General features: G+C 37.0%; 1 protein-coding gene across 1 annotated transcript in view; it reads right to left on the bottom strand.

Annotated features, from left to right (window-relative positions):
- Window positions 1-26,729, bottom strand: part of CPE (carboxypeptidase E) — a 57,145-nt gene that overhangs the window by 9,089 nt on the left and 21,327 nt on the right. Inside the window, 4 exon segments of the mRNA XM_053976001.1 lie at window positions 6,467-6,649; window positions 7,672-7,789; window positions 8,711-8,878; window positions 10,610-10,806. Coding sequence (XP_053831976.1) covers window positions 6,467-6,649; window positions 7,672-7,789; window positions 8,711-8,878; window positions 10,610-10,806 — 666 coding nt within the window.

Raw genomic sequence — 26,729 nt, 5'->3', positions numbered from 1 at the left:
TGACCTGTATACTTTTAGCTCATGCATTTTTGGATAGCTGATATATAAATTATATTTTTCCTCTTTGGAAAATAAAATTATTTTAGGTCATGGCTAAAATATTTCCATATTAAAAAGACAACAAAAAAAGATGCTCACCTTGTAAGCCAAGAAGAATGACAATTAATTATAAAGCAAATTAAACATAATAAAGTGACATTGAAAAAGAGATTTATAAAGATGGGTCAAAATGTGTTGAGGTTTTTTTCTGAAAATATAACATTTTACATTATATATAACATTTTACATGGAATACATTCATTGTCAAGATTTTCTGCATAGATTTGAAATATTCTTCACCAAAGAAATATAAAATAAAACTTCCTATAAAATTTATTTTTATGAAATTATTTCTATGAAGCAGGTTTCTGCAACTCAATGCCTCTGCAAAATCAATATTAGCCTTTGAAAGAGAGGAGAAACATCGCTATAAATGCAATTTTAATAATTGAAATTTTAAAACATAAGTAGCACAGTGGCATCATCACTAAGAATAAAAACTTGATGGAGAATATTCATTCTTTTACATTTCTGAGCCCCTCCTCTAACTACATGGGTGCATTAGCTATTTGCTTAAATTGGTCAACCAAAATCGAAGGAGGTTTCCAGTTTTGTAACTGGATCAACCAAGTGGAGAGGGACAGTGGCCGTCCCCAGGAGGGTTAGAAATACATGTTTTGCAGAAGCTGATGTAGGACCATCCCTCGCCTCCCCAGTCTGTCTAGCTAGCAGAGTCAGTGGATTCTCCAATGGAGGCCTGAAAAGAAAGCAGCCATCAAGCCTTTTGAGCAGCCCCATGGAGGTCACTGAGGGATTTAGAAGTGTTTCTAGGACAGCTAATTCATGCAGCTCTGTGCTCCCCTTTGCAAGCTACACATGATACCTGAGGCAGTCTCTTTACTAAGCACCAGTGTTGTTCACAGGTCCATAAATGCCCAGAGAGCTGGTGTCACATCCCAAAGAGAACCCCAAGGACAGCAAACAGACTGAGTCAGGTGGGATTTTGCCAACACACTACGGTGAAGAGGCTCTTTTCTGCCAACCAGGCAACCAGACTCCCAATTACTGACAGGCACAGGGTTTTCTCTGATTGCTAAAAGAACCTTTTTATTTCTAAATTTTTTTTTTTTTTTTTTTTTTTTTTTTTTCCAGAAAAATGAGGACACAGAAGGCAAAGGCTCCTGGGAGGGATGGCTCTGGTGGACCATTTAACAATACACAGCAAGAGAGCAGTGGAGCCATGAGTTAAATCCTGACAGTGGTGCTGACTATCATGCATCTGTTCTGGACACTAGATAATGATGTTTTTGTTGATTTTCATACTTCTTCTAAAAGAAAAAGAATGCATGAAGAGGAGAACAGGGAGCTGAGGGCACAATGTAATTTTACTGTAGTGACAGTAATTCTTGACCATTACTGTTCCAATTGTCAGAAAATTTCTCTTTCCTCCCCAAGTATTACTCAGGGATGCCCTAGTTTCTCAAGAACAGTAAAAAGAAGCAATATATTTTCCAGTTTTCTGCACAATGTCCATATCCTATAGTTTGTTTCCCAGGGCCCGGCCTTGTCCCAGCCATGTGTTTCTCCTGAAAAAATTCATCTTTTGTATCTCTGGGACAGAGAATGTGATGAAGCTGGCCAAGATCTAAACTATGGCCTACCACATATGCAATCTAGAGTGCATTGGGCACTCTTGACCTCCCTGTTCACAATGGTGATTAGGTGCAATACGCAAGAAACCAAAACATTTCTGAAGATTTATCGAATATTGCAGCAACTTCGCTGCCCCTGGTCAAGTCCTCCAAGTGCCCTATCCATGGCACGTATCCCATGCGTGTACATCATCACGTTCCCAAAGCCTCTCACTGTGACAGGGTAGCACTGACTTTCTCACACTTTAACAGGAACTGCCCTCTGAAGATCAGAAAGGCTTAGATACCTCAGATATAACTGAGATTCAGCAATGAATGCCCTTTATTGCTGACCATGAGTAGGACTTTGAAACTGAGAACACAAAAACTTCTCTGTTGCACTACTCCAGTGATTGAGGGACTATAGTGTCTTTATGTTACTGCTTACAAAAGTAAGCTTGGAATATGGGAAAAAAAACTAATTTCTTCAGGTTTTAATAAAGGAACACCAAGCTGCATAAATTAATTGGAATGCAGGGTGTGCCCCTGGCATCCAGGCATCAGAATTACTTAACTTTGAACTGCAAGCTACAGCACTAAGTTAGCTCAGCTTCTTCACATAGGAAAGACAGTAACCTTTAGCTGGACAGGATGTACTTAAACATGAATGCCTCCTACATTAGTGTTTTGTGAAGTCCTAAAAAAAAAAACCTAACAATGCTTCCAAAACTCATAATCCAAGTTAGGAATTAGTTGAGTGCCAAGGGTGATTTGAGAGTATCTGAAAATTAAAAAAAGACACTTAAACAATAGCCTAATAGCACAGCAAAGTAGCTGCTTTGAAAAACTATTTTTGCAATGACATGAATCTGATTAGACTCAGGTGACTCTGTCATGACAGAAAAAGCAGAACAGGCATGTGGCTAGGTAGTCATTTATTACTGTCTGTTCTTCTCATTTATGGTTCCAGATAGGTACACCACACAAAAGGTATATTAAAAAGTCATTAAGGGTGTTGAAAAGTTATACAGTCAGCAGCTAAGGAAATGCCAAAAATTAAACTGTTTGTGCAAATTTAGTTTGTCTTTCTTGTGCATGAGTGAAATCATTAATTCCATGCTAACAGAGAGAAGGCCTCCATTAAAAACAACATGGTTTTTGTGTACAAACTTGTTTCTCCCCAGAGTCTGATAACTAAAAGAGCCATTCTTGAACAAAGAAGAATGACATTTTTGCCTTTGCTTGCTGTCTCTGAAAAACCCAGACGTATCAACTGATTACAGATGACAACTACTACAAGAGTAACAGCATCACGGCCTCAGACTTGGCACAAAGGTGCTCTTGGGGGAACTTTTCTCTGTACCCCTGCCCTACAGAAGAAAGTAACTACCAAACAGTAGTGCTGAGAAAAACCTCACAGAAAGTGTAGTTAAGAGACAGAAGAAAAAGTCAAATATTCCTCTACATCATCCACTCTCTCCACCCAAAAAACCAGAAAGGGGAATTGCCACCTTGCATGAGGTTGGTGAGGAAATCCTGAGGTCAGACAAAAGGGAAGGACAGAGCATGAATGCAATGGAGGGTTCCTCCTTGCCAGAACCCTAGATGCTGAGAATTTTAAACTTTCTGTGCTGAAAGGCACAGACTCACAAGAGAACACTGCATTTGACCTGAGACTGTAGAGAAGACTTCCAAAATTGATTGATAGCACTAGGATTATGAGTGTGTAGCTGGTTAGAAGTGTGTAATATCACAAGGTAGAAAACTTAGAGGTTTTAGAATATAGTAATAAACATGAAGCAAAATACAAGTTTTATAATGGAAACAAGTTGTTCTTCTTTACCTTCTTCTTCCTTCTTCATAAGTTTAAATAGTATTTTGTAGACAAGAAGTCCACATAAGCTTCTTGTGATCAATTATTGAGTTTAAAGGGAAAATAATTTAGGTGTCATATGATAGTTTAGTCTCAAAAGACCTTATAACAAAAAATAGTTAACCATTTTGTACCTTACTAATAAGAGACTACAAAACTCACAGCTGTGAGGCTGTAACATTAATAAGAAACAATAAACACCTGAGTCTAAACACAAAATATCGTCTCAAATGCCTTCAATCCCAACCCCAAAAAAGCAGAAAAAAACCCCAGAAAACCCACAGAAAATCCACACCTCCTTACTTCCAGTTAGAGACAAGGACTATTACCAGATGTCTCTGCCACAGATGTTCAGCTTTCTGACTGAAAGAATCCAGGTATTCAGAAAGCCATGAAAAGCAACCCACAGTCACGTGAGAGCCATCCATACACCACCCCTGCAGACTGAAGAACCAGTGAAGATGGCTGCTGGCCCACTTGTTTTTTACAGGAAGTACAAGGCCCTGAGGATCAATTATATGGGCAAAGAATTGATGTTGCACAACTGGGGCACCATAATAAGCTCTGTAGGGCAACAACACCTACAGTAATTAATTAGAATGAAAAATCATCCTTTCCTACTGTCAAAGGCATAATCTAGGAGATGATCAGGAATAGAGACAGAAAATGGGCAGGAGTGGATACTGGAGCTGTGTTCACTGCAGAAAGGAATCTTTAGTAGAAGAGTGAGAAAGGAAGGGAAAAGGGGAAACTAGGGGACAAAGGAGCCCAAAGGAGCCCAAGGGTGCAAAGGTAGAGAAGTACCACCTTAGCTCCAACAGGAGCAGATGCTCCTGTTGGATGGAGACAAGGCCTTCCGAGTTTCTTGTGATATATTCCTAACTCTGGTAAGGATGTACAGTGGAATACTTTCCCTAAAGCAACATAAATGGCTCTTTAACAGTTTATGCTGCTGCTAACTTTGAGTTCATTACTATATGGTCAGCAAAAGATCACTGATGCCATCAATAACTTAATTGCCACATTTTGGTTTTCAGATGGAACTTTTTGTATTAAAACTTCCCAGAAAATTTTCACTCGATCTTTAGTTATTTTCCTTAGCACTAGACATAGAAAGAGCAGAACTGTTCTCACTGAATTATATTTGGTTTTTTAAGTCAGCAAACACTACCACAGAGGTTTTGTTCAAAAGTCACAGCTTGCCAGCTGATTTCTACACTTAAAAAAAAATCACAAACCAATAACAGATTCAATCTGTATGGTCCTATATATATTGTCTCTCTATTTTTTATTAGCTGCACCATGTCAGGATGATAGATCCTGCTTAGTACTAGGATTCATGCCTTTTAATGTCTATACAAATATGAGAAAAAGGAAGGCCTCACTTAGGGAATTAGTAGTCTAACTTAAAATAAGATCCAAAAAGAGGAAATCAAACTTTCCAAAAACATTTTCCAATGGAAAAATGTGTCTTTGCCGTACGCTGTTTAATCAGAATCAAAGCATTTCATCAAAACTATGGAAAAACTACTTTTCATAGCATTTAATTAAGGAAGAATAAGCTGAAGTTAAATGTATCACATTTTTATATCTAATATTTAACATTTCATTGAGATAAATTTTAACTGAATTAAAACAAATTTTAACTATTAAACTTTTCAATATTTTGTTTATATTAATTTTTTCAGCTTTTGCAAACTTCAGTTTTCAAGGGTGTTTTAATGGTTCCAATTCAAAGTCTGAAAAGCCTCACACAAAGATATTTTGGTCTTTTAGTTACATTCAGAAATGTCAGCATTTTACTTCACACTCAGTCCCTGGTGATCACTGGCTGTGTGAGCACTACCAGTCATTGTTCTGTTTCTAATTTCTTCACAGGAGCTTAAACATTTTCTTCTTTTAGTACTGCCTTTACTGTAAGAGAAGCAGAGTTCGGCTACCACTTAGGCTGTCTAATGCTTTGAGAGATTCCTATTCACTTCAAGTAAAAATTTAAAATTCATTCAGAGACTGTAACTGAATATCAAGAGAAAAGCAAAGAATAAAACAGTTATTTGTGTTCAAAGTTATCCAGCATAAATCAACAAAGCCAAAGCACAGGCAAATCACTCTAACACAAGCTGGCTCAGAAATCATCAGCTCAGTTTTAGTTCCAAGTTTAGCAGAGGCAGAACACTCTAATATTTAGATATCCCAAAACCTGTTTGGCTCAGTTTACAAAGATACCAAAATTCTTAATAGAAAGGAATGAAATGTCTCATTTGAATTAAATGCCTTATTTTAGACTACTTTTTGGACTTCTGGAAAATTAGTCTGGACATGCCTATAGTAGCTCTGCTGCTCCTCTTAGCACAGAAGGCTCTAACAAAGTCTAGGGAAACATCACCTGGGCAGGAATCAGGCACTAACCAAGCCACAAAGTATGGAGAGGCAAATGCAAGTATCTTCACGGCTGGTTTTGTTCCCATTAAAACCCAAGACCAAACTTCCATTTTCTGTAACACTGCAAAATCAGTCAACCAGGCTTCCCTGTTTCCTTCAGTTTGGATGCCTTTGTTATTGAGGTTCAAATGAGCCATCAGCAGCCTGCTCTATTAAAGGTTTGTCAGGGGATTTTTCACTATTTTCTTAACCCCTCCCCCCACAAAAAAAAACTCTCTTAATATTTCATGATAGTAGAGCTATCACTCGCCCACTGTAGAACTATTAAATTTGCAATGACCTGGAGCCTGAAGAAACACTGTAGAAAAAGCAATAAAAAGGAGTATTTTAACAGTTATCACAGTGAGCTTTATCAGATTTTCTAGATATACTGTGGTGAGCGATTGGCCTTTGATTTAGCCTCAACCAGACCAAAAGCTGTGAATAACATAACTCAGGCTCAGAATAGCCAGTGACATGGACTCCTGTGGGGTGGGCTCACCTCCTGGGACACTGTACCATGCACCACCATTAGTTGTTCCATCCACAAAGCTGCTGTCATCATCATTTTTACGACACGGTGGTCTGTTCGGATCAGACATAGCAGGGTTAAAAGAAGAATAACTGCGAGCCAGGCTTTGAAAAATAGCATCATCAGGACAGGAGCTGTACTCATGAGCACTGCCTAGGGAGGAAAAAAATTCCAGGAACAATGATTATTAAAAGGGCTATCATAATGACTAGGCTCACAACACAATCGCTGCACAGAAGAACTGTGCCTGAAAATACTATGTACACAGGTAAGTGTCCTACAGCATCACAACTTAATATGGCATTATCTTTTTAACATTAACATTTCCCCATTACTTCATTAATTGTTGCTCTATCATTAAAGTGGCTAGTCACAACAGTCTCAATATTTATGAAAACACTACTTTAAAAGTGCACCGCATGACCTAAGCTATTCTAGGCTTTAGACTTTTTTTAGAAGAACACACAGCTCAAAAATATAGATTTCTCCCTTAAGAGTTTTATGTCAGATATTAGAAGGATTTGCAATTAAACTATGATAAAGTCAACTGAAAGAAGGGAATCACAAACAATATAATTTCATGAAACTTCAGTCATGTCTTCATCCCGTAGTAGCAGAAAAATACAAATATTGCTGTGTAGTTTATGATTACCTCTATGCCACAATGTGATCCTTTTGATAAAGGACCAATACCGAAAATGGCATCAGTGATAGTTGTTTCTGTCAGCACACTACTGCTTTCAGAAATTCATTTTTCACAGGTGCAAGAAACCTTAACCTAGACACATCTTTCTCACTTCATTTAAACAGGGTACAGACAGCCCCAGCTAATTTAAGAGCTAAGTTGACTTGATTAATATATTTGAGGGACTATGATTCCCTCAGGCATTACATCATTTTTGTCATGTAAAGCTACTGAAACAATCATCTTCAAAACTAGAAAATATGGTCATACAGTGACTAGCTTTAATCACATGATTAGCATGATAAAATAATTCATTACAATGCAATGACTATAAATAACTTCATAATTTTTTTTTTAATTTTTATATGGTTTTGCAGTGTATAATGGTTTTCTTTGCAAGGTTTATAAAGTGGATCTTAGATAGTAGTGAAATAAGTATAGAATGAAATGTCTATCTCCTACTATTTCATGTTAACTTCTATTTACATACCAGTCCGAGTCTCATCATAAGGGTAGTTTGCAACAAGGTCTCCTCCATGAAGATTGGCAGAGAGCACAAAGGGAATATCCATAATCCAGTGAATGACACCTTTCGTTTCAGGAGCAAGCTACAACAAAATAGCATTACTAGCAGTTAGAAATTGGTTATCCAGTGTAGAAATTCAATTAAATACAGTGGGCTTAATTATTACCATATACACTGTGCAAGACAGTTAAGTGAACAGCAATTTTATTCTGGCTTCAGCGAAAATTAAATCAGTCTTTACATTAGATTAATAATTATATTAAGTGGATTAATATAAGTCCAAAACTGGTGTCAGCTATCTCAGAATAAGACTACAAAAAAAGCAATCTCAATCTTTTACTTCTTCCCATTATGGATAAAAAAGCCTGCCCAATTTTAAACAAAGGAAAACAAAATAATTAAAAATAAATGTTGGTGCAGTCTTTTCTCTGCATGGAAGGTAAAATTACTTTATTAATATTTTGAATTTGAAGACAAAACACAGCTATTAAGGCCACAGTCCTACGGGATTGCAGTCACAACACTCGATTTTCTAGAACTTCCTCTCGGGGTAAACACAATAAGATAAAAATCCCTCCAGATATACAGCTGCATATTAAAGGCTTACACTTAACAAAAATGCATGTGTTATATGTGAGAATAGCCATCTGGCTAGCAATATAATTAAGCACAATACACAAGTGAAATTCTGGCAATGGTAAAAATGCAGAATATTTGGAAAATCCACTTAAAATAAAGAGAAAAGGCTATAAAAAATACAAAACATCTTTTGACTGAGGGATGTCTAATGATTAAGATGGATCAAAAGAGTTTACTACAGCAATCCATTTTGAGGAAAAATTCAAGAAGCATCAGATGGATAAATTTAACAAAATGAACAAAATATTCAGAACAACATGAACAATAAAGACCATACACAGAGCTCTTAGGGGTCACTACTGTTTGCTTACATAAAAGGAAAGCCATGGGCATGTCAGTGACCCAACTTTCAGCCCCTACTTACCTTGGGATTCTGGTCCACAGCTTTTTTCATGTTCTTCAGAAGATGGTTGTTTGGGCCACCTTCTTTCTCATTAACATAAACTATTCTATCAAGATCGGGAAAATTTCGGTTTAGATCTATCCCTTGGGCATTGCTCCGACCAACAAACCAGTCTTTAAGTTCACCAGGCTAAATGAGGAAAGGGAAAACAAAGAGAGGGGAGATGAGTCAATTCAGGAGATTGCATATCAAGCTTTATATGGGTATGCTTACTTCCCATGTGCTTCCCATGTGGGAGAAAACACTCCTGAGGCACCAAGAGCTGAAGCAATCACCCCTACTCCTCCCTGGAGCTCTGTGGGGACAAACCCAAACCCTATTTCACTGAGGGTCTTGCAGGACAGGCTTATTCTCTTACGGCACACTTGGTCTAAGGATGAGTACAATTATCAGCAGTACCAGATTTTTCAGTGCCAGTGGTGTCTCCCCCTAGGATTTGGCTCTTCCCCATTGCCTCATGCCCTGACTGTGAATTACAGACCTCATTGTAGCAAGAGTCACAGCACCTGTAGGCTTATCTTGAAGCCAAAGGAATGTTTCAAGTTCCTCTAAATAACTTCAGGGTAAAGAAGGACCTTAATCTTTACTTGAATCTTATTGTGTCTGGCAGCCTTGTTCACTGAAATGATAGCAATGAGAATTTTTGCAAAATTATTTCTTTAAACTGATTCTGTAAAAGAAGTTTTGGATTTCATTGAGGAAATGCCTTCAGAATACATAGTTTTCCCTAGCTTCTCTCTGTAAGCTTTCAGTACTCTTTAATGTAAGTTAAGTTCAGTTACTGGCTTTAATCTTGGGGTATACTGAATCTACTGTCACACTCTGTGTACAGAATCAAGATATCCTAAATTAGAACAGCAATACTAAATCGAATCTTATTATAAATCATATTTAAATTTTAAGGCAACCATATAAAAGCAGGTGTACTTTGGCTAAGGAGCTGAAGTTTCAGGTAATATTATGAACCTCTACGGAGAGGGAGATTTCAAAGTAGTAAAATGCCACACCAATCTGAGGACAGCTTCTGCTTCACTGCCACAAGAGGGAGATGTACCACCGAATATAAAGAGTCTGTGCATATTTTTAAAGACTTCATGAGAAGCAGTTTAATAAAGGTTTGACTTATTTAATCATAAACAGAGAACTTGAGAACTTTCAACATTTCAATATTAATTTAAAACATAAATATACCTTGTAAGCAAGGAAATTCTTTTTTTTTTGTTTATAACAAAATACACACCAGAATCTGTATAACAGGGTTAGTATTTGACTTCCATTTGCTAATTATGCATTAATATATTATATGTTTCTTGACTGAGTCATCACCCTAAAATGCATACTAAATTTTCTTGACTAATACCTTAATTAAAGTACTTCATGCATGAAATTAAGAATCAAAATTATTAATATTAATAAGATGGCTCATAATGCTTGTTGTTTTGGGACCAAGCTCTGGTGAATGTGAATAATTTTTTAAGTGTATTCACATGGGAATATACTTAAAGAAAACAAACTTTCACTTTTCTAGAACTTTTGAAACATCATTTATTACTAGTTTAGGAAGTTACGCCTTTAAGAAGCAGTTCAATCAGTGAACTTAGTGAAAGAATATGCATGAAACATAAACAATTATATTTTAAAATCACAGGAGAGAAGGCTACTAGTTGAAAAGTTAAGCATAAAATACTCCTTGTTAAACATAGCAAGCCTACTGTACTATTAGGAAATACTTTGGTTTTGTTGTTCCATTCAACAATTGCCACCAGGAGTCCATGTATCGGTAAAATTGTTAGTCCAAGAGCCATTATGATAAAGCTGATAGACACCGATAGCTATTCTTATACACACAGCCTTACAAACCTGGGATGCTGCCTTCTCAAAGCCATCTGGGTTCAAAGATGGCATGATATGGATACGTGTGCTATGGATCAAGTTGATAATAGTATCATTTCCTTTCTGGTATTCATTACACAAGTACTGCGCCAAGAAGATGAGTAACTCTCTTCCAACAGCTTCATTCCCATGCATATTCCCAACATATTTAAATTCTGGCTCTCCTGCAAAAAAAAAAAGAAGAACATGTCTTAGAACAACATATAAAAATCACCCATGGACTGGATCACACGGCACACCTGAGATGTGGGTATGACTATTACTACAACCGGGCATGGTATCCCCAGGAAGCTTCAAACCTCCTTCAGAAAAAGGGGTTTAGGGCTTTTTCTAAACTCGGGCTTAACAAATGCTAATTAATATTCAGCTGATTGCCAAAGGCAGAGCAGAAGAACAGAGGACAGCACAGTATGCCAAAATAAATGCTAAGCACCCACATTAACATTACTACTGTTAAGATCTAATGCAGTTGATGCATCAATACCACAAAAGTGTGTCTTGATTACGTAGTTTTAAAAGATAGAAACTGACACTAACAGAGCTTCTTATTTTAACTCTTCTCTCCAAGATTAGGTTAAGCTTATTCTACTACACATGCATGAAACTGCAATTCTTTCATGAAAGCAAGGGCAGTAAACAGCTGCTGATCACAGTGATCTGAAAAATCTTACTCAGCAGGTGCTTTGCATATTCAGCTCAGACTTCACAGGCCAAGTGCAACAGCCTAACTCATAAAATCAACAATTTCCATTTAACATTATAATAAACAGAATTAACTATATGCTTAAGTATTCCATATATATATATAATCTATATTTAATGCTTATGTGTATATTTAATGTAAATTTTATACATATTACATAATCATACAATACATATATTAAATGTGCAATATATATCCAATAGATATTCTCTACTGCCTATATAAATATATAAAATATATGTATTATATTTTTATACATTATAAAATGAATTAAAAAGATACACATATATTTTTATATGTATAAAAAAGCCATCAATATTCCCAAATGCTAAATAGTCTCATTCTTATGACCACGGACTTTAAAACCACACAACATATGCCTTATGGAGCAGTGAAGGATTTGCCTTTTAAAAGACTTCATTTTGGGCTCTCATTCCAGAGAGGTTTTAGTGTACATGTAAATAACTAAATGAGATCAAGAGGGATGTCCTGGAACTAAAATGCTATTTTCTATGCTGAAGTTCATTTTCCCTTATGCTTTTAATTTTAAAATATAATTCTGTTGTAACTGCTTTAATCAAACATTCTGTTAATTACAGGCTCTGGATAGTCTTCAACTACACTTTGTGATAGCCTTTAGCACTATTAAAGGGGCAAATTCAAGCCAGGAAAAATGTTACACAAACAAGACCTAAGTAATTGCTAATCAAGCATGCAGCCGTATCTACTTACAATCCTTCAGTCTGTGCTTGTTAACCTTAATCCAGTAATAAGATGCTAGCACACACAGTGCTATTAATACCATGGCTTCCTTTCCTTCCAGCTAAGTTGGTTTCATAAATATGGATTCATCTCTGAAATGTTTTGCTAGACAGATTTAAAAGTTTCCTACTCGGAGTGAAACAGTTTCATTTTATCTGACAGACAGAATGCCATTACTGTGACTGAACCCCTCCATTTCCTCTTTTGGCATTGAGATCCTATTTACTGTTTCTTTCTATCTGCTAATACCAGGGAATGGAAGAGGTTTAATCATCAAGAGTAATCAGACCATGCAATCAACCTGATCCCATGAAAACAGATGGATACTGTATAATGAAATACGCAGCACTGCATATCACATGGACTCAGAATACTCACACGCGTACACTGGCATGTTACTTACGGGAAAAATGCTTCACAAGCGAACAGGCAAAATTGTTACTCCTGTAAATGTGAACACAGCTGCATTTTGCACCTGTGCTTTTCCCTAGGACATACCTAAGGAAGCCTGAAGGAGAAATATTTTCTTCTGATTCCCAGACCTGTGCATTAATCCTCCACCTTTCTCACCCACTTGAATTTTACAGGCCTGGTTCAAATGAGTAAAGAGAAACATATATTTCCCATAAGGTATTACTTGGCCTTGCCCCCAAGCAATCGTTAACAGTGTTTAGAAAGGATCATGGAAACAGTCTCACAGGGTCCACAGTGAGCCAAGAGTACAGCTGTGTATCTTCAGTAGTATTGACCCATTCCAAATCAACCAGGAAGAGGTACCAAGCCACTGGAAATATAGAAAGTGTTTCCTATGAAAAGTGATTAAACAGGTCAGCCCCATTTTCCTTAGGTCAAATATACCCATCATTATGTCATGGAGGGCTTGATCAGGAGAACAATACTTCTCAACACCACAAACAAGGCAGTAATTTTCAGTGAAAGGAAGCAATGACAGTTTCTGGAGCGAGAAAGAAAAACTACAACTCATAACACAAAATGTGAAACCAGTATCCAAAGAATCCTCTTAGCACTGATGTGTCAGCACAACTCCTAAGTTTTGCTAGCAAATCAAGAGTTAAAGATTAGTTAAAGTATCTAAAAGCAAATGTAAAAAGAATGAAAAGGAAAAGGTAACAGAAAGCGGCATAACAGTCCTGCTTCAAAATGTAAATTCCGTATTTATATTTTATCCCTTGGACATTTTCTTATCCCTGTCTCTGAAGCAAAGAAACCCATCTCCTATCCATGCTCTGGCTGCAGAGAACAAGGATGCCTAGTCCACACCTGTTCACACCTCTGTCAGCTCCCAGCCCTACCACTTTCTTAATTCTAGGCAGAGCAACCAAAGAAATACTGGGTTTCTTCTTAATATAAGTACTGAATGTCACACTGTATCCAAAAATCTTACGAAAACTCATTCATTTCATCAGTGCAATGCAGCCAGCATTCCACACCCACTACTGCACTGGAAAGAACCACCTGCTGCTACTGCTCCTCCATTGCATGGGCTAACAGAGACCTCAAAAGCCAAGGGTGCCAGCAGTCACGTCATTCAACCTTAGCACTTCATGGTTTCCCTGGTGTAGTCATGGAGTATGTCCTGCCACACCATTTCCACAAGTTCCAGCCTTCTCTGGAAAACAGCCCAGCTCATGGAGAGAACAGCCTCTGGGTCACCTCTTGCCAGCACGCTACTTAGCCAGAGGAAGAGCTGCTCTTCCCATGAATCCTTCATGAGCCATTTAATGCAGACTTTAATCACCCTTTGTTAGGTTCCATAACTCCAATTGCCTCACAGAATTTTTAATTTTTTAAATTAAAAGACTCTGGAAGTGTCAATTTGATGAAGAACTTTTAAACAGTGTCTTCAAAACAGTAGAAAAACTTATCTTCCATTGCAGAACTGAAAGTGCGTTTAAAGAAGAAAAAGCTTGAAGAAATAATAACTGCCTTTTCTCATTTATTTGATCCCCACAGAAAAAAAAAGCAAGACTGTTTTCACGGATTCCCAGGGTCTAAGATAAAATAAACACAAAGGAACATTTAGACTGTCTGAATATTTAAAATTCTTCTTTCATGAATTTTATTAATTTTCTGACAATATATCTTGACAAACCATAGCCTGTCATTCACAGTAGCAAAAGTATGTCTTGCAAACCATGTATGGCATTTATAAATGTTTACATCTCATTTCAGCTCAGATACAGAGGTTTGTGATAAGGAATGAATGAATTATAACACAATAAATTAAATGCAGCAATCAAGTTTGTAAATATCTTGGTAATTCTGGTGAAACCTAAGCCTTCACATCGTTATGGCTCTAAGAAGGCTTTTACGTGCCTCTTAGACTATGTGTCGTACATTCATTATAACCTGATGAACGGTTGAGGCAAAAAGTATTTTAAAATGTCGTGTTTTTCTGGTGCCTGGCAAACATTTTGAATGTCACTATTAGCTTCTGCAGTCACTGTCAGCAAAGGTCTTCCACAGTTTCCTAGGAATAGCTTGTACATCATTAATGCTAGACAGGTCATCCAATTAACAGTGACTAACCACTGCCATTTTCAGGTCAGGCTGTATTTGTACAGTAAAGACAGTAGTTTTCTAAAACATAGGGACAAAATTATAATTATATGTCCTACACATCAAGGCAACATCATGCCACTAGCCATGGTCTAATGTCAAGCAGTTTGCCTTAAAATGTGCGGTATTTCACTCATGAAACTGAAAGCCATATGGGAGAAAAACAATTAAGTCCCAGGAAGTTTAAGTGCTCAAAGAACTCTTTTGCAAACCAGCCTCAAATATCCTTAAAAATTTGAGTACTTCTGCTGTTCTGTTTTTCTTATGGAAAAGCCAACAACATTTCTGAAATAACAAATGTAGTGTTTCTGATTACTTACAGTTGCTTGTCACTTTTAATATGGCAACCAGAAAACTTCTCTTGTAGATAAATGGCAGACAAAAGTCTCATAACCTTGCTGGCAAGAAATAAATTCATTAAATGTTATTGAAGACTTTTTTACACTCCAAATTTTTATTAGCATTTCAAAGAGAAAAAAATTATCTGGAGATCAACTACATGGAAAACCAAAGAATATAAAATGGGTTTCTCCTTCAAATATGAAAAAGGGAAGTAAAAGAATAATTGAAGATGCAAGATAGAAAAGTGAACAAATTAGAAAATTTAGATTTCTAATACCCTGTAAAATAACTGCCTCATAACAGCATTTCAATAGAAATGTTGATCTCCACAATTTGTGGAGAAAATGGCATTGAAAGACAGATCCACAGTGCAGTATTAGTTTCTAAATCACAGGATAGGCCTTATGTAAATTTAGGACAACATTTACTAAGATGGTAGCATCAGTCTAAGCTTGCTGAACAAGAAACTACTGGAAGTTTCACAGGTGGCTTACATGAAAGCAGAAATAGGTCAACAATCAACACCAAAGATTTTTAAGAAAACTAGTATTTCCCTTTCTTGACACTAGCTGCTGGAAAATGCACTGGAAGAAAACAAGATGAAAAGAAAATCAAGGATCTTTTGGCAACCTCTTGCTTTAAAAAGAACACATGTACTTTTAACAGCTATGATTCAAAATCAGTTTCAAGGTCTTTCTGGAAATTTTCATAATTACTTGAACACTACTGCTTAAAATCAAAGTTAACAATAAATCCTGTACAACAGATTAAACTTGGAGTGAAAGCTCACAAGCAGCAGCTGTTTCTGCTGGCCTTGACGTACGAATTAAGATGCGATACCCATTCTACTGAGTACACAGCCTGTGAGTTGGGCTTCAAACTAGGATCTTACGTGTCCTTGCATTGGAAATTAAATTCTCCAGACAGATTACCTCATACCCAAGACAGCTATTTCCACCACACAAGTTCTGGATGACTCAGTGCTTTCTCCAGGTTTCAAACATCCCACTCTCACCCCGGCAGCTACAGGAGCTGGCACAGCCTCCCACAAAAAGTGGGCAAAGCATCTGCTCAGCTCCTGCAGTCTCCACCTACAGCTCTTTGCCAGCACATCCCTGTGATCTTTGCACAATATGCTAGATTTATACTGAAGTATTGCACAATGTAGCATTGCATCCAGCATTTTGGGAAAAGCCCACCTGCTTTACCACAGAATACAACAATTATTGCCTACTAGATTGGTGTTACTCTGCACAAACTGATGGCTCTATCCAATACAGGTGGTGATGATTTTTTAAATCATAACAACCACTTGTAAAGCAAAACAAGTTTATTTATTTAATCAAACACTTGTAATTTAGTAAGAAACACTGAAATGTGATATGCAAAACCCCCTCGTTTTGTGTAAATGTGTTTAAAAGGCCACTCAAGTTCAAAGAAGATTTTAAAAATCATCAGAACTTTAGAAGCAACAAATAACCTTCTACATATACCTCTGGATTAACCAAATTAGTTTTATAACAGATTGCATTTCTTTTGCCCTAATAAAACTAAATAGGACTTTGCATTTACGGAATCCCTTAGTGTTACAGCAGCAAGTATCATTAGGTCAGCACTGAAGATGAGGTTCCTAAGAAACCAAACACAAAATGGGTTTTCACCCTTACCAATCTGTGAACCACCCTTACCTGTCTGTGGCAGAGCATAAAACAGGGTTTTTTTTGCCTACCAGTTTCTACTCTCACTGCCAGGAAAAAACACAGACCAAAAACATACCCTGTCACTCTTTGTAAAGGACATTGGCACTACAAAGATGTCATGAGTAACTCTGTCCACTGTGATGCTGGCTCTGGGATGTAATAGATTCATCTCTTCCACTGTGCTCAGTAGGAGAGGAGGATTTTCCATCTATAACAAGTGAATTTTCATTTCAAAAGCACTCACTGTATCCCTTAAGTTTTGGTTGGCAGATAGAGCAAAGATTTTTTTTATTTTCAATCAATTTATCATCAAAATAAACCAAATTATGAGCAAGTTGACACATAATTTAGACATGTATTCATGATGGTTCCTCATCAAGTTCACTTTAACAAGTTTTCTCTCTTCAGCAAACTCCAGAATCAGCTTTTTCATTTCAGCTACAAAGGTACTTGTCAGTTATCAGAGCACTTCAAAAGGACTGAGCTCAACTATCTCATTCCTTCTGCATGTAACAACTATATGGGGAATTTCAAAGCTAAACTAGTTCAAACGCCTGCTGCCAGCAGGAGACACATTTGGGCTCTGCTTTTCCTCATCCTCATTTCATGAAGAGAAGAAATAAAAATCAGAAAAAAAACCACAGCATTTTTATCTAGATTCCAGGCTCTAAAGTCAAAGAACTGGGCAGGAATGCTGGGCAAAAAATTGAAAAAGTGAAAGTAAGGTCTCCCTTATTACTGGAAACAAACAAGGCAAAAGTCAATGAAAACACGTAAATAATTCTTTTTCACTAAATTATAGAGGCCAAATTAAACATTGTTATGTAGGTTTAGATTAGAAGAAATTCTTTACTGTGAGGGTGATGAGGCATTGGCACGGGTTGCCCAGAGAAGCTGTGGATGCCCAATCCCTGGAAGTGCTCAAGGCCAGGTTGGATGGAGCTTTGAGCAACCTGTCTAGTGTAAGGATCCATGCCCACATCAGGGGAGCTGGAACTAGATGATCTTTAAGGCTCTTTCAAACACAAACCATCCTGTGATTCCCCCTGCCATACGGGTGGCCAAAAGCACAGAAGTGCAGCCAAGAACTTGTGGGGCAGCAATTTCCAAGTTGGAAATGATGGACACTGGGATTTTCCAGAGCACACAGCAAATCTGAAAAGAGCTGAGGGAGTAACGTCAGGCCAGGGCTCCTCCTCTGTGGCATCATTCCCCAGAACTCACTACAAGGCCATTTTCCAGGAGGAAAGCAAGCTGGGGCAGCATTCAGGGCTGCACTGCCTTGGGCCCTGGGTTGCACCAGCATGTGAGAGGGAAGCACAGAGGTCATCTTCACCTGGCAAAACTCCTTGCATTGCTCTCCACAGAGGAAAGTTATTTCTGACTGAAAAGTACCACAATTTCTGTCACAAGGATGTTCTGTGTCCTTGGGAAATATATTTTCTCTGCTTAAGAGGAATAAGAAATAACTAGTGGTAAGCCTCCAGACTTGCTTCCTGGATTTCCAGGAGCCTTCCCAAGGCATCACAGTGGCACTTGTTACTCCACCAACGCTTCTGGTACTGGACGTTCCTTCTTGATTGGTAACTGAAGCATTCTTTTATTTCACTGCCATTTTGTCACAATCTGACACTGTGTGAAAAAACCTGTGAGTTGCAGATCTGCAGACAGCATGTTACAAAATAATAGCTCATTTTGCACTGGCATATTTATTCAGCTTCCCTTGCTTAGATGAGCCTGAATATTTACTAATCTTCCCTTCTTTGCTTATTGGCCATGGAAGTTAAAGAAAGTGTTATAAAGTGACCTTTTATAAAAATGACAGAAGGACAAAGGAAAAGTGCAGAAGTTAATTATGCTGTTAATTCACTCCTATGTGGGAAAAAAATATGAAAAATTGACTTGTGATTGACTAGCAGGGATACCATTTACACAGAACACAACCAACCTGATTTATGTAAATATTCTCAGAAACCAATAGACATTCAGGTAGCTTCTTTTAGTCTTAAAAATTATTTCATTATCATGCTTTTTATATAAATTTTTAACAGAGTTAAAAATATATTTATACCAATTTCTAACAGAGTTCTGTCATTTCAAATGCTGGGGGTGGTGAGGGGGGAGGTTTCCAGAAAAAATACATCTGCATTGTAGCCTTAAAAACCTGGCAAACTCTGTGAAACCCTGATGGGAAGTGCCTGATTTTAGCAGCTAATGCTCTCTCAAGTTTCTGCATTTAAGGTATGAAGCTTATGTGACAACCAGCAGTAAATCACAATTGTACTTGTGCTTCAGACAGCAGTGGTTAAATCATGTCAGTATAAATCAGAAGAAAATAAAGTTTAAATGGGTAGAGAGTGATCAACACTGGTAGAGCAACACTACATATTGCAATATTGGCTCCAGAAACTTTCAATGTTATGTAAAAAATTTAAATAAAATTAGTATTGGACCATAACAATTTATTTATAGTCAGTCAATAGAAATACAGACCTGTATGCTTGGAGAAGGTATGTCTCTTCACACTCACACATGTTTGAAATAGACACCCTTTAGAAAATGCCCCTTATATCATCTTACACAATAAAAAAGCAAAGAAGCAATTATTACTCCTAGCAAAGTTGTATAATAGTTTAAGGAGAGCAAGCTAAACTGGTGCAGAGGCTAATAAAATCAACCTTCATGCGTAACAGGAAGAAGTGAATCATACAACAGATTGATGACTCAATAGTAATGATGGAGATAACTGAACCAGACAAATCCTTTGTCTCCACAGCAGATGTGAGTAGATCCAGAAGGCTTTCAGGAGATGTTTTGCCTTTAAATAAGGGAGCTCCAGACAAAAGAATCTCATATGGACATTGACCCTGACACTGCAAAGCACAGTACAGCTGTATAGCTGAGACACAGAACAGTCTTTATAAGACAGAAATGGTTAACAAAAAAATCTGTAATGGCTTTTAGGTCTGCTCAGAGCACACACTGCAGTGTCCTAAAACCAAGTATTTTTCCTCATATAGGGAACAAACTTAATGCTTTTTATTTTCTCGGTTTTCGTCAGAGCTTCCACTGGCTTTTCCCTCCAAAGAGTAGTAAGATATTTCTGCATTTACCTTTACAATATGCATTGTGCACATGGTCTCAGTCAAGAACAACAGAATTTGCAATCCTGACCTTGAAGAGCACTCTGTAAGTGCAGAAAGTCGACCAGCAGCTGAGCAACCACCTATTTCATAATGAACCCTATGTATGGCCATAGAGCTCTGTGAAATTTGGTATAAAATGAACCTAGCTAGGGTTTATTCTAATTGCACACAGAAAGGCTACTTCAAAGTAACAAGAGACATTCCTCACAAAAGGGCAAATAGCCATGTTCTACCATTATGCTCCATTATGCCAAGGACATTGAAGGGCAATGACCAGCAGGGTCAGTAACCAAGAAGTAATTCCTAGCACTGTCGAATTACTGTTTCCACTGAGCAATACAAAGCAGCTACAGAAAATCCATCTTTTGTGGTCCCTTTCACCTCATTTGAAACTTCCTTTCTCTTTTATGTTACTAGCAGTACATCACACAAGCTCTTTTTTGACAATGCAGAAGAAACATCATGTTAGTGAAAAAGTACATCTTATCCAAGGACAATTTTGTTCACTAATAAAAGTCTAAGGACTTTTGTTAATTCTGTCAGTGGTATCTGACATCAGTCTGAGCATTTTCATCACAATTCTTGTGTAGTCACTTATATTTTTTTAGCAAGTGTAATAAAATATCGGGAACTGAGATTTTGCACACTTCTGAAATTCAGACCAATATTAAAGCACTGAAACCAGGAGTAAAACAATTACCTACCTTTCAGATTTATTGCATTTTATTTCAATTTTATGCAGGTGTAGAAAACTGGCACAGTATAGCAAAAAGGTGTCATTAAATCTGGCATGTTTAAAAGCTGGATTCATACATTTTGTACCTGTATTCAAAATATTCTGAGATTTGTGAAATTACTTTTCTCACACATACTGCCATTATTCATGGCATGAAGTTAGCCATGAAGTAGCTAACTAGCCAGCCCACAGAAGAGAGCATAATAGAGCCAAAAAGCATCTTGAGAAGCCCTACAACAATATTCTCACTTGAGGCATTTGGGGCACTTAGAGAAGGAAGACTTCTCTAAATGAAAAAAAAGGGAATGTAGGAAATAATAATGCCAATCAAACAGGAAGATGATGCGGCGCCTGATCCAAAACACATCTATCAAGCTCTTAATTCAAGAACAGTAATATAACAAACAGAGGAACAGTACTGAGTAGTGTGGCTGCAAAATCTTTTCTAACTATACAAGCAGTTCTCTACCTTTGTGTTTGTATGTGGATACATAAATCTCATAAAAATGCAGGAACATCCCTCACTGAGAGACTCAAGCAATAAGGAGGTCACCCCCAGGCCATGAAAATTATTTTCATGTTTCTTTTTGCTAACATCATCTTTGATCTAAAGCACGCTTCTAATTTGAACTAAAGAAATTGCATTCACAGATACTCAAAATCATATGAAAAGACAGATTTGGCACAGTTCACAAACAAAATCAAAACCACATGATTACAAGACAGACAGAGAAAAACCCTTTTGGGAAGTGACCTAGTATTCCCTGTTTCTATTAACCCTGTTACACCTTATGATTAAGTAGTTCATTCTTATTTAATTAAACAATCTGAAAGAAAATATTTTTAATGAAATGAGTATATTTTTGTGCTAAAAGACAAAGATGTTTGGATTGTTCCATAGAATATTTGCTTTCCAGTATTTGACACATTTTCTACTTTTTTTATATGTACGTCACCTTTTCTTTCAACCAGGTCTTAACTTTTATGATCGCAGTGTGATGACTGCCAAAAGCATACTTCAGGATATTTTTCCCAGCAGCCTGCTGAACTATAAAGAAAAAATAAATAGTTACAACACCTAACTAATCTAAAAACGTGTGTTCAGATTTTAGGAACACAGAATCAGGAAGGCAAAGGGACTGAAGATTACCACATTGAACACTAAAAGCCGAACCTCATAAAAGGCAACAAATTTGGCAAAGAGCAGCCAACACACAAAACTCACCAAGACAACTACTAACCCTATATGAAGGAACTATACTTTTCTCCCCAAACAACCCAGTGATATTTGACCTGATTCTAACCACAGAACCATTCTTCTTCTATATGTACACAACAAGGACATTTTCTCTGTTATGTGTAGCAAAAACTACCACTGAAATTGCACTGAGAGCTCAGTTTTATCTTGTTTTCCTTTATGCAGGACTTGAACCATTAAACATATACGTACCTGCAGCATATTAGCACTGGAGGAGTTCATCTGGAATGTCAAGTCAAGCACATACTCAGGAGTTTGACAGAACAAGGCATTACAGACTCAAGCAAAAGCAGCTCTGAGAAAAGATTTTCCACTGACTCCTGTAAATTCTCAATCAAGTTTTTATTTCTGAAAAGTTCCTCTCTGGATGCAGTTTTTCTATCCACATTTGGTTTCTATCCACATTTAACAATTTTTTTTTAAGCAAAAACTTTTCACCTAAGTCATCTGAGGGTAAAAAAATATAGGCCCTATTCAACAACTCATTTATTTTCAAAGATGTTTTCTTTACAGCTGTGTACCTAGAAAAATTAATTTTTTACACTAGAATTCTCCAGGTGGCTTGTTTTCACTGAAACTTTCTCTTCAAACCAGGTATGAACCAAAAGATTATACAAAGCTTGACAACACCATGTTGAAGATGAGATTTAGAATCCTGACAATATTTGAAAAACTGCTAGAAAAAGTGTACAGAAGGGCACATAGGTGTAGTGGGGTGTCAATGCCTAACTACCTGATTTGGCTTAAAAAGGAAGACAGAAGGTAAAATCACATCTATGTTACTCTATTGCTATGCTAAGACAACTATTTCAAACTCTCCCCTGTTAGAGACTTACCCTTTTTTTACAGAGGGAAACCAAAACAGCACTTCGCAATAAGGCTATGCTGGGGCCAAATACATTCCAGGATTCCAGGATAAGCTTTTTGTCCCCCACTGGACCTGGAAGTCTAGTACTGCAAGCCCATGAAAGTGACAAACTCAAAACCAAGGTCTGCTCATAAAAGATTTCACACTGGGAACAATGCTGTTATCACATCTTACACTATTCAGAAGGCCCCATTAGATCTAAATAATCAACTCTACATGTCAAAGGAAGCAGGATATGAGGGCAAAAAAAATGTAGTCCAGCAGATAATTTCAGGAACTGTGAGTTTCCTGACTAGGAAATGTTGTTCTTTCATGGCTTCATAACTTACAAAGTACCAGGCTAAAAGATAACACTGTAACATAGGAAGCCGGACTCTATCAGACTTTCTGACCGATGCATTATACATGTCTGCTATGGGCATCTCGTGCTTTGGCTTACTGCTTTTTCAAATAGGCAAAAATAGTCCAACCATGATGTTTTTCCCCCAAAAAAGAAAGGTTCCTATTTAAGATTGCTTGTTAATGGAAAGTGGCTTGACTCTGATAAAGAAATACAAAAAATCACTTTACTATACTGATCACTAAACAACAGACATTAAAAAAAGAAAAGCCTCCCAAAACCACACACCTAAAAACCCAACACAACAGTGAGAGCTGATAGTCCCTCCTTGCCAACATGCACACAAGCATGATTATAAGGGATAGTCACAGTACAGAAAGCCATTCTGGGATTTTAACCATGGTTTACTCAAAGCTGCCACTCCAGCAGAACAAGACTTCCCAAACAAGCATTAATGCCATTGTCACAGTGCCCAGGAAAGGACAGGCACCACTGTGCCATCACTGAAGAATGAATGTACCTGCTCTGAGAGCATCTGCTATGTAAGCAAAAAAAAAAAAAAAAAAAAAAAAAAAGAGAGAATAGAACCATATGGCCAGCACAGGGCAAGCCATGATCTTACAACAGACCTCATTAACCCCTTTTCCTCCCTTACCTTTAAGAACTGCTGTGACAAAAGTAAGTATTAAGGAGAGATCTGAGGAACGATATCAAGCATGGCCTCTGACACTGCTGCAGGAAATTGGTTTGCTATCTAAGATGTCACAAGAGCAAGTGAAAGAAAGGCGGTTTGAAAATTTGCTCAGTGGACAACAGAAGTGATCATTAGCAGATCAGAAGTACAAATTAATATTTTAATAGTGTTGGTTTTACGATCTACTAATACTTTATCTGTTAATGTTTCAACAGCAACAAAATCAAGTACCAATCCAAAATTATACTCCAAGCCTTTGGACCCAGAGAAACCACCAAAAGAGGCAGAAGAAGCAATATTCAGCTCAAATAGACAACTAATATGAGTGCATTTTTTAAAGGAACAGTTCAAAATGAAGAAATAGAGAGGATGGTGTAAGAAAAGCAAGACTGAGCAAAATGAAATCACTTCACTGAACAGTTAGTATGAAAGTAAGTGAATAATGGCAGAGAAAAAAAATACACACCACTCACTTCTCATTTCACTGAATTTTTTCTTGAGTATATTGATAATATGGTTTCACTAAAAAAAAAAAAATAAGAGCCTAATGATATTTTTGAAAGTCTGGGCAGCAGTACTGCAGAGCTTTTTCTTCATGGATTTTCGCTACAGAAATATCCTAACAGACGTAATTCTGTTATCACATCAATGCACACAAGGGAAAGCATGACATGTCATCACAAGGATGACATGTGATGTTCAGCTGCTATTTGCTTATCATTTGGCTTTATAGCTAAATGTTTCTATTTACATGAAGGAAGGAAATGTCCTATCTTATGGTTTTATTTTAGGCTTGCTGAATTGGGATTACAGTCACACAAATACACCTACAAAGGAGAAAACAAGTTTTGTGAAAACAATATCACAACTGGTGAACATAAAACTTTTCAGGAAAATTACACAAAACTAGAGAAGCATTTTATTGCGCCCTTCCTGTGTAGGCTCATTTAAATCCCATGAATGTTGTAAATCAACATTCAAGAGTGAAAGACAGCTATTTTTTAACCAGTTGAGTGAGAAAGACAGAGAAGCTGACAATGTCTGCATGGAAATTTTGTCTCCTCTTTCTGCCAGAAGATTTTCCTCTGAAGTAGAACTAGACAAAGTTCTGGAGGTTTATTTTTTCCCCACAAGTGAACGATATAAGATATTGCAAGCATCCTGGAGAGCCAGCATCCAAGCACCTGTCAAAGGCTATGGTCCATCAGACAATAATTTTATTTTTAAAGTGAATCTAGCAGTTAAATTCATCAGTAAGAGAATAAATGTTGATATTCAAATGTATTGTGACAGTTCGGATTCTCACCTTTATTGAGGTTAGAGTGTTATGGTTCCTCCGTAAGCATGCAAACTCAAACAGCACTTCTGGCTTTTGTGAAGGGCTGGAAACATTAATTCATAAAAACACAAAGCTCTACAGAATACACACATATTTTAGCACAATGTCAAACCACATTACTCCAAATCCTGTGCTGAATTGCCTACCAATTGAAGAAGGATTATTGTCTGATCAGACTACAGTATTACATTTAAACAAGTTACTGGTGAGCAGAAAAGTAGCCTGAAGTAAATTTGTAAGTAAGTTTGAAGAGCTGGCATAAAGATCACCACACCAATTCATAACATGATCTATTTATTCTAACAATACCCACATTTTAATAAAAGGTTAAATGTTTGAAAGTGCAAAATCTCCACACTTCAAATGTGTAAGGACATGTGAAAGAAACAAGCGTTAAGATCAGGATAAGTAACATTTTCTGGGTTTTGTTATTTCTTTTTTTCCATTACACGTGGTCCTAGCTATATTATTTCATACAGAAAGAGAGTTTTGCTATTTAAAATTATTCTGTGCTGGACTTTTTGTTATTGTTTAGTTTAGTGGGTTTACTCATTCAGTTTTGTGGAATGGGATTACTCTCTCTCTTCTAGATTTGACTGTGATTAGTTATAAAGGAGTAACAGATGTAAACAGATGGGCACAGCCAAATAAGGGTGATGGGTGGCAGCAAATCACAGAAGTAGCCCACTAACTGTTCTAATGAGCACCACGTAAAAGAGATGTGCATTCCATGAATAATGCACTCTGAAGACACACAGCTTTCAGTAACACCTTTCAGAGGTCTAGAAAGCCATGACAGATACCCCTCAGAGCACATTTTCTGTTAGATACATTTTTTCTGTCAAATATAGGAAAATGAGATTTTACTTTGGCAATATTCTCTGCCTGGAGATACTGGATATGAACCTGACACATTTTGCTGGCACAAATTCCTAGTGGTACTTTTTTATTACAGAAACTTTGATGTAGGTAATTTCAAAGAATTATTCTGGAAGCAGAATCCTGGGTAGCAGACCAAGTTAAATCCCGCTTCTTTCTAAGTTCAAGTCTCTCCACTGGATCTGTACATTGCAAAAATTATCCAAAAAGCAATAAAGCAAGCCAAACACATCCAATGTTTACACAGCAGAGCTATAAATCCTACTTTACATCACAGTGCACAAAAACTTCATTTCACATCATACAGGCGTGAAGAGGGGATAGAAAAACACACTTTTTTTCCTTTAAAAAATTTAAGACTATGGCACTGTAATTATTTTCATAAACCTGTATCCTATGCGTAAGGTATAGCATTAAGACAAAATGTCTTTTTTCCAAGAACTTATCTTCATTCAGAAACACTTGTGCATTTTTAATTTACCTTACCATTTACAGAATGTTAGAAATGAGAGAGCGAGAGGCTTATTAAAACTACTTACTCAGAAGAGAAGTTTATTTTTAAAAATTAAGAAAAAACTTAGCACATGCTAAGATTTCCTCTGGAAATCACTGTGGAAATACAAATGAGGCTGTGCTCCTGTATTACTTACACATCCTTCATTCTGGGGAACAGGAGGCCAGGATTTCCTGAGGTTGAAATACAATACAGAAGATAATCACTCTTCAATTTTTCTACCAAA

Source organism: Vidua macroura, chromosome 4 (assembly GCF_024509145.1).
Source record: "Vidua macroura isolate BioBank_ID:100142 chromosome 4, ASM2450914v1, whole genome shotgun sequence".
Classification (NCBI taxonomy): domain Eukaryota; kingdom Metazoa; phylum Chordata; class Aves; order Passeriformes; family Viduidae; genus Vidua; species Vidua macroura.
This window is presented reverse-complemented; position numbering and strand designations above follow the sequence as displayed.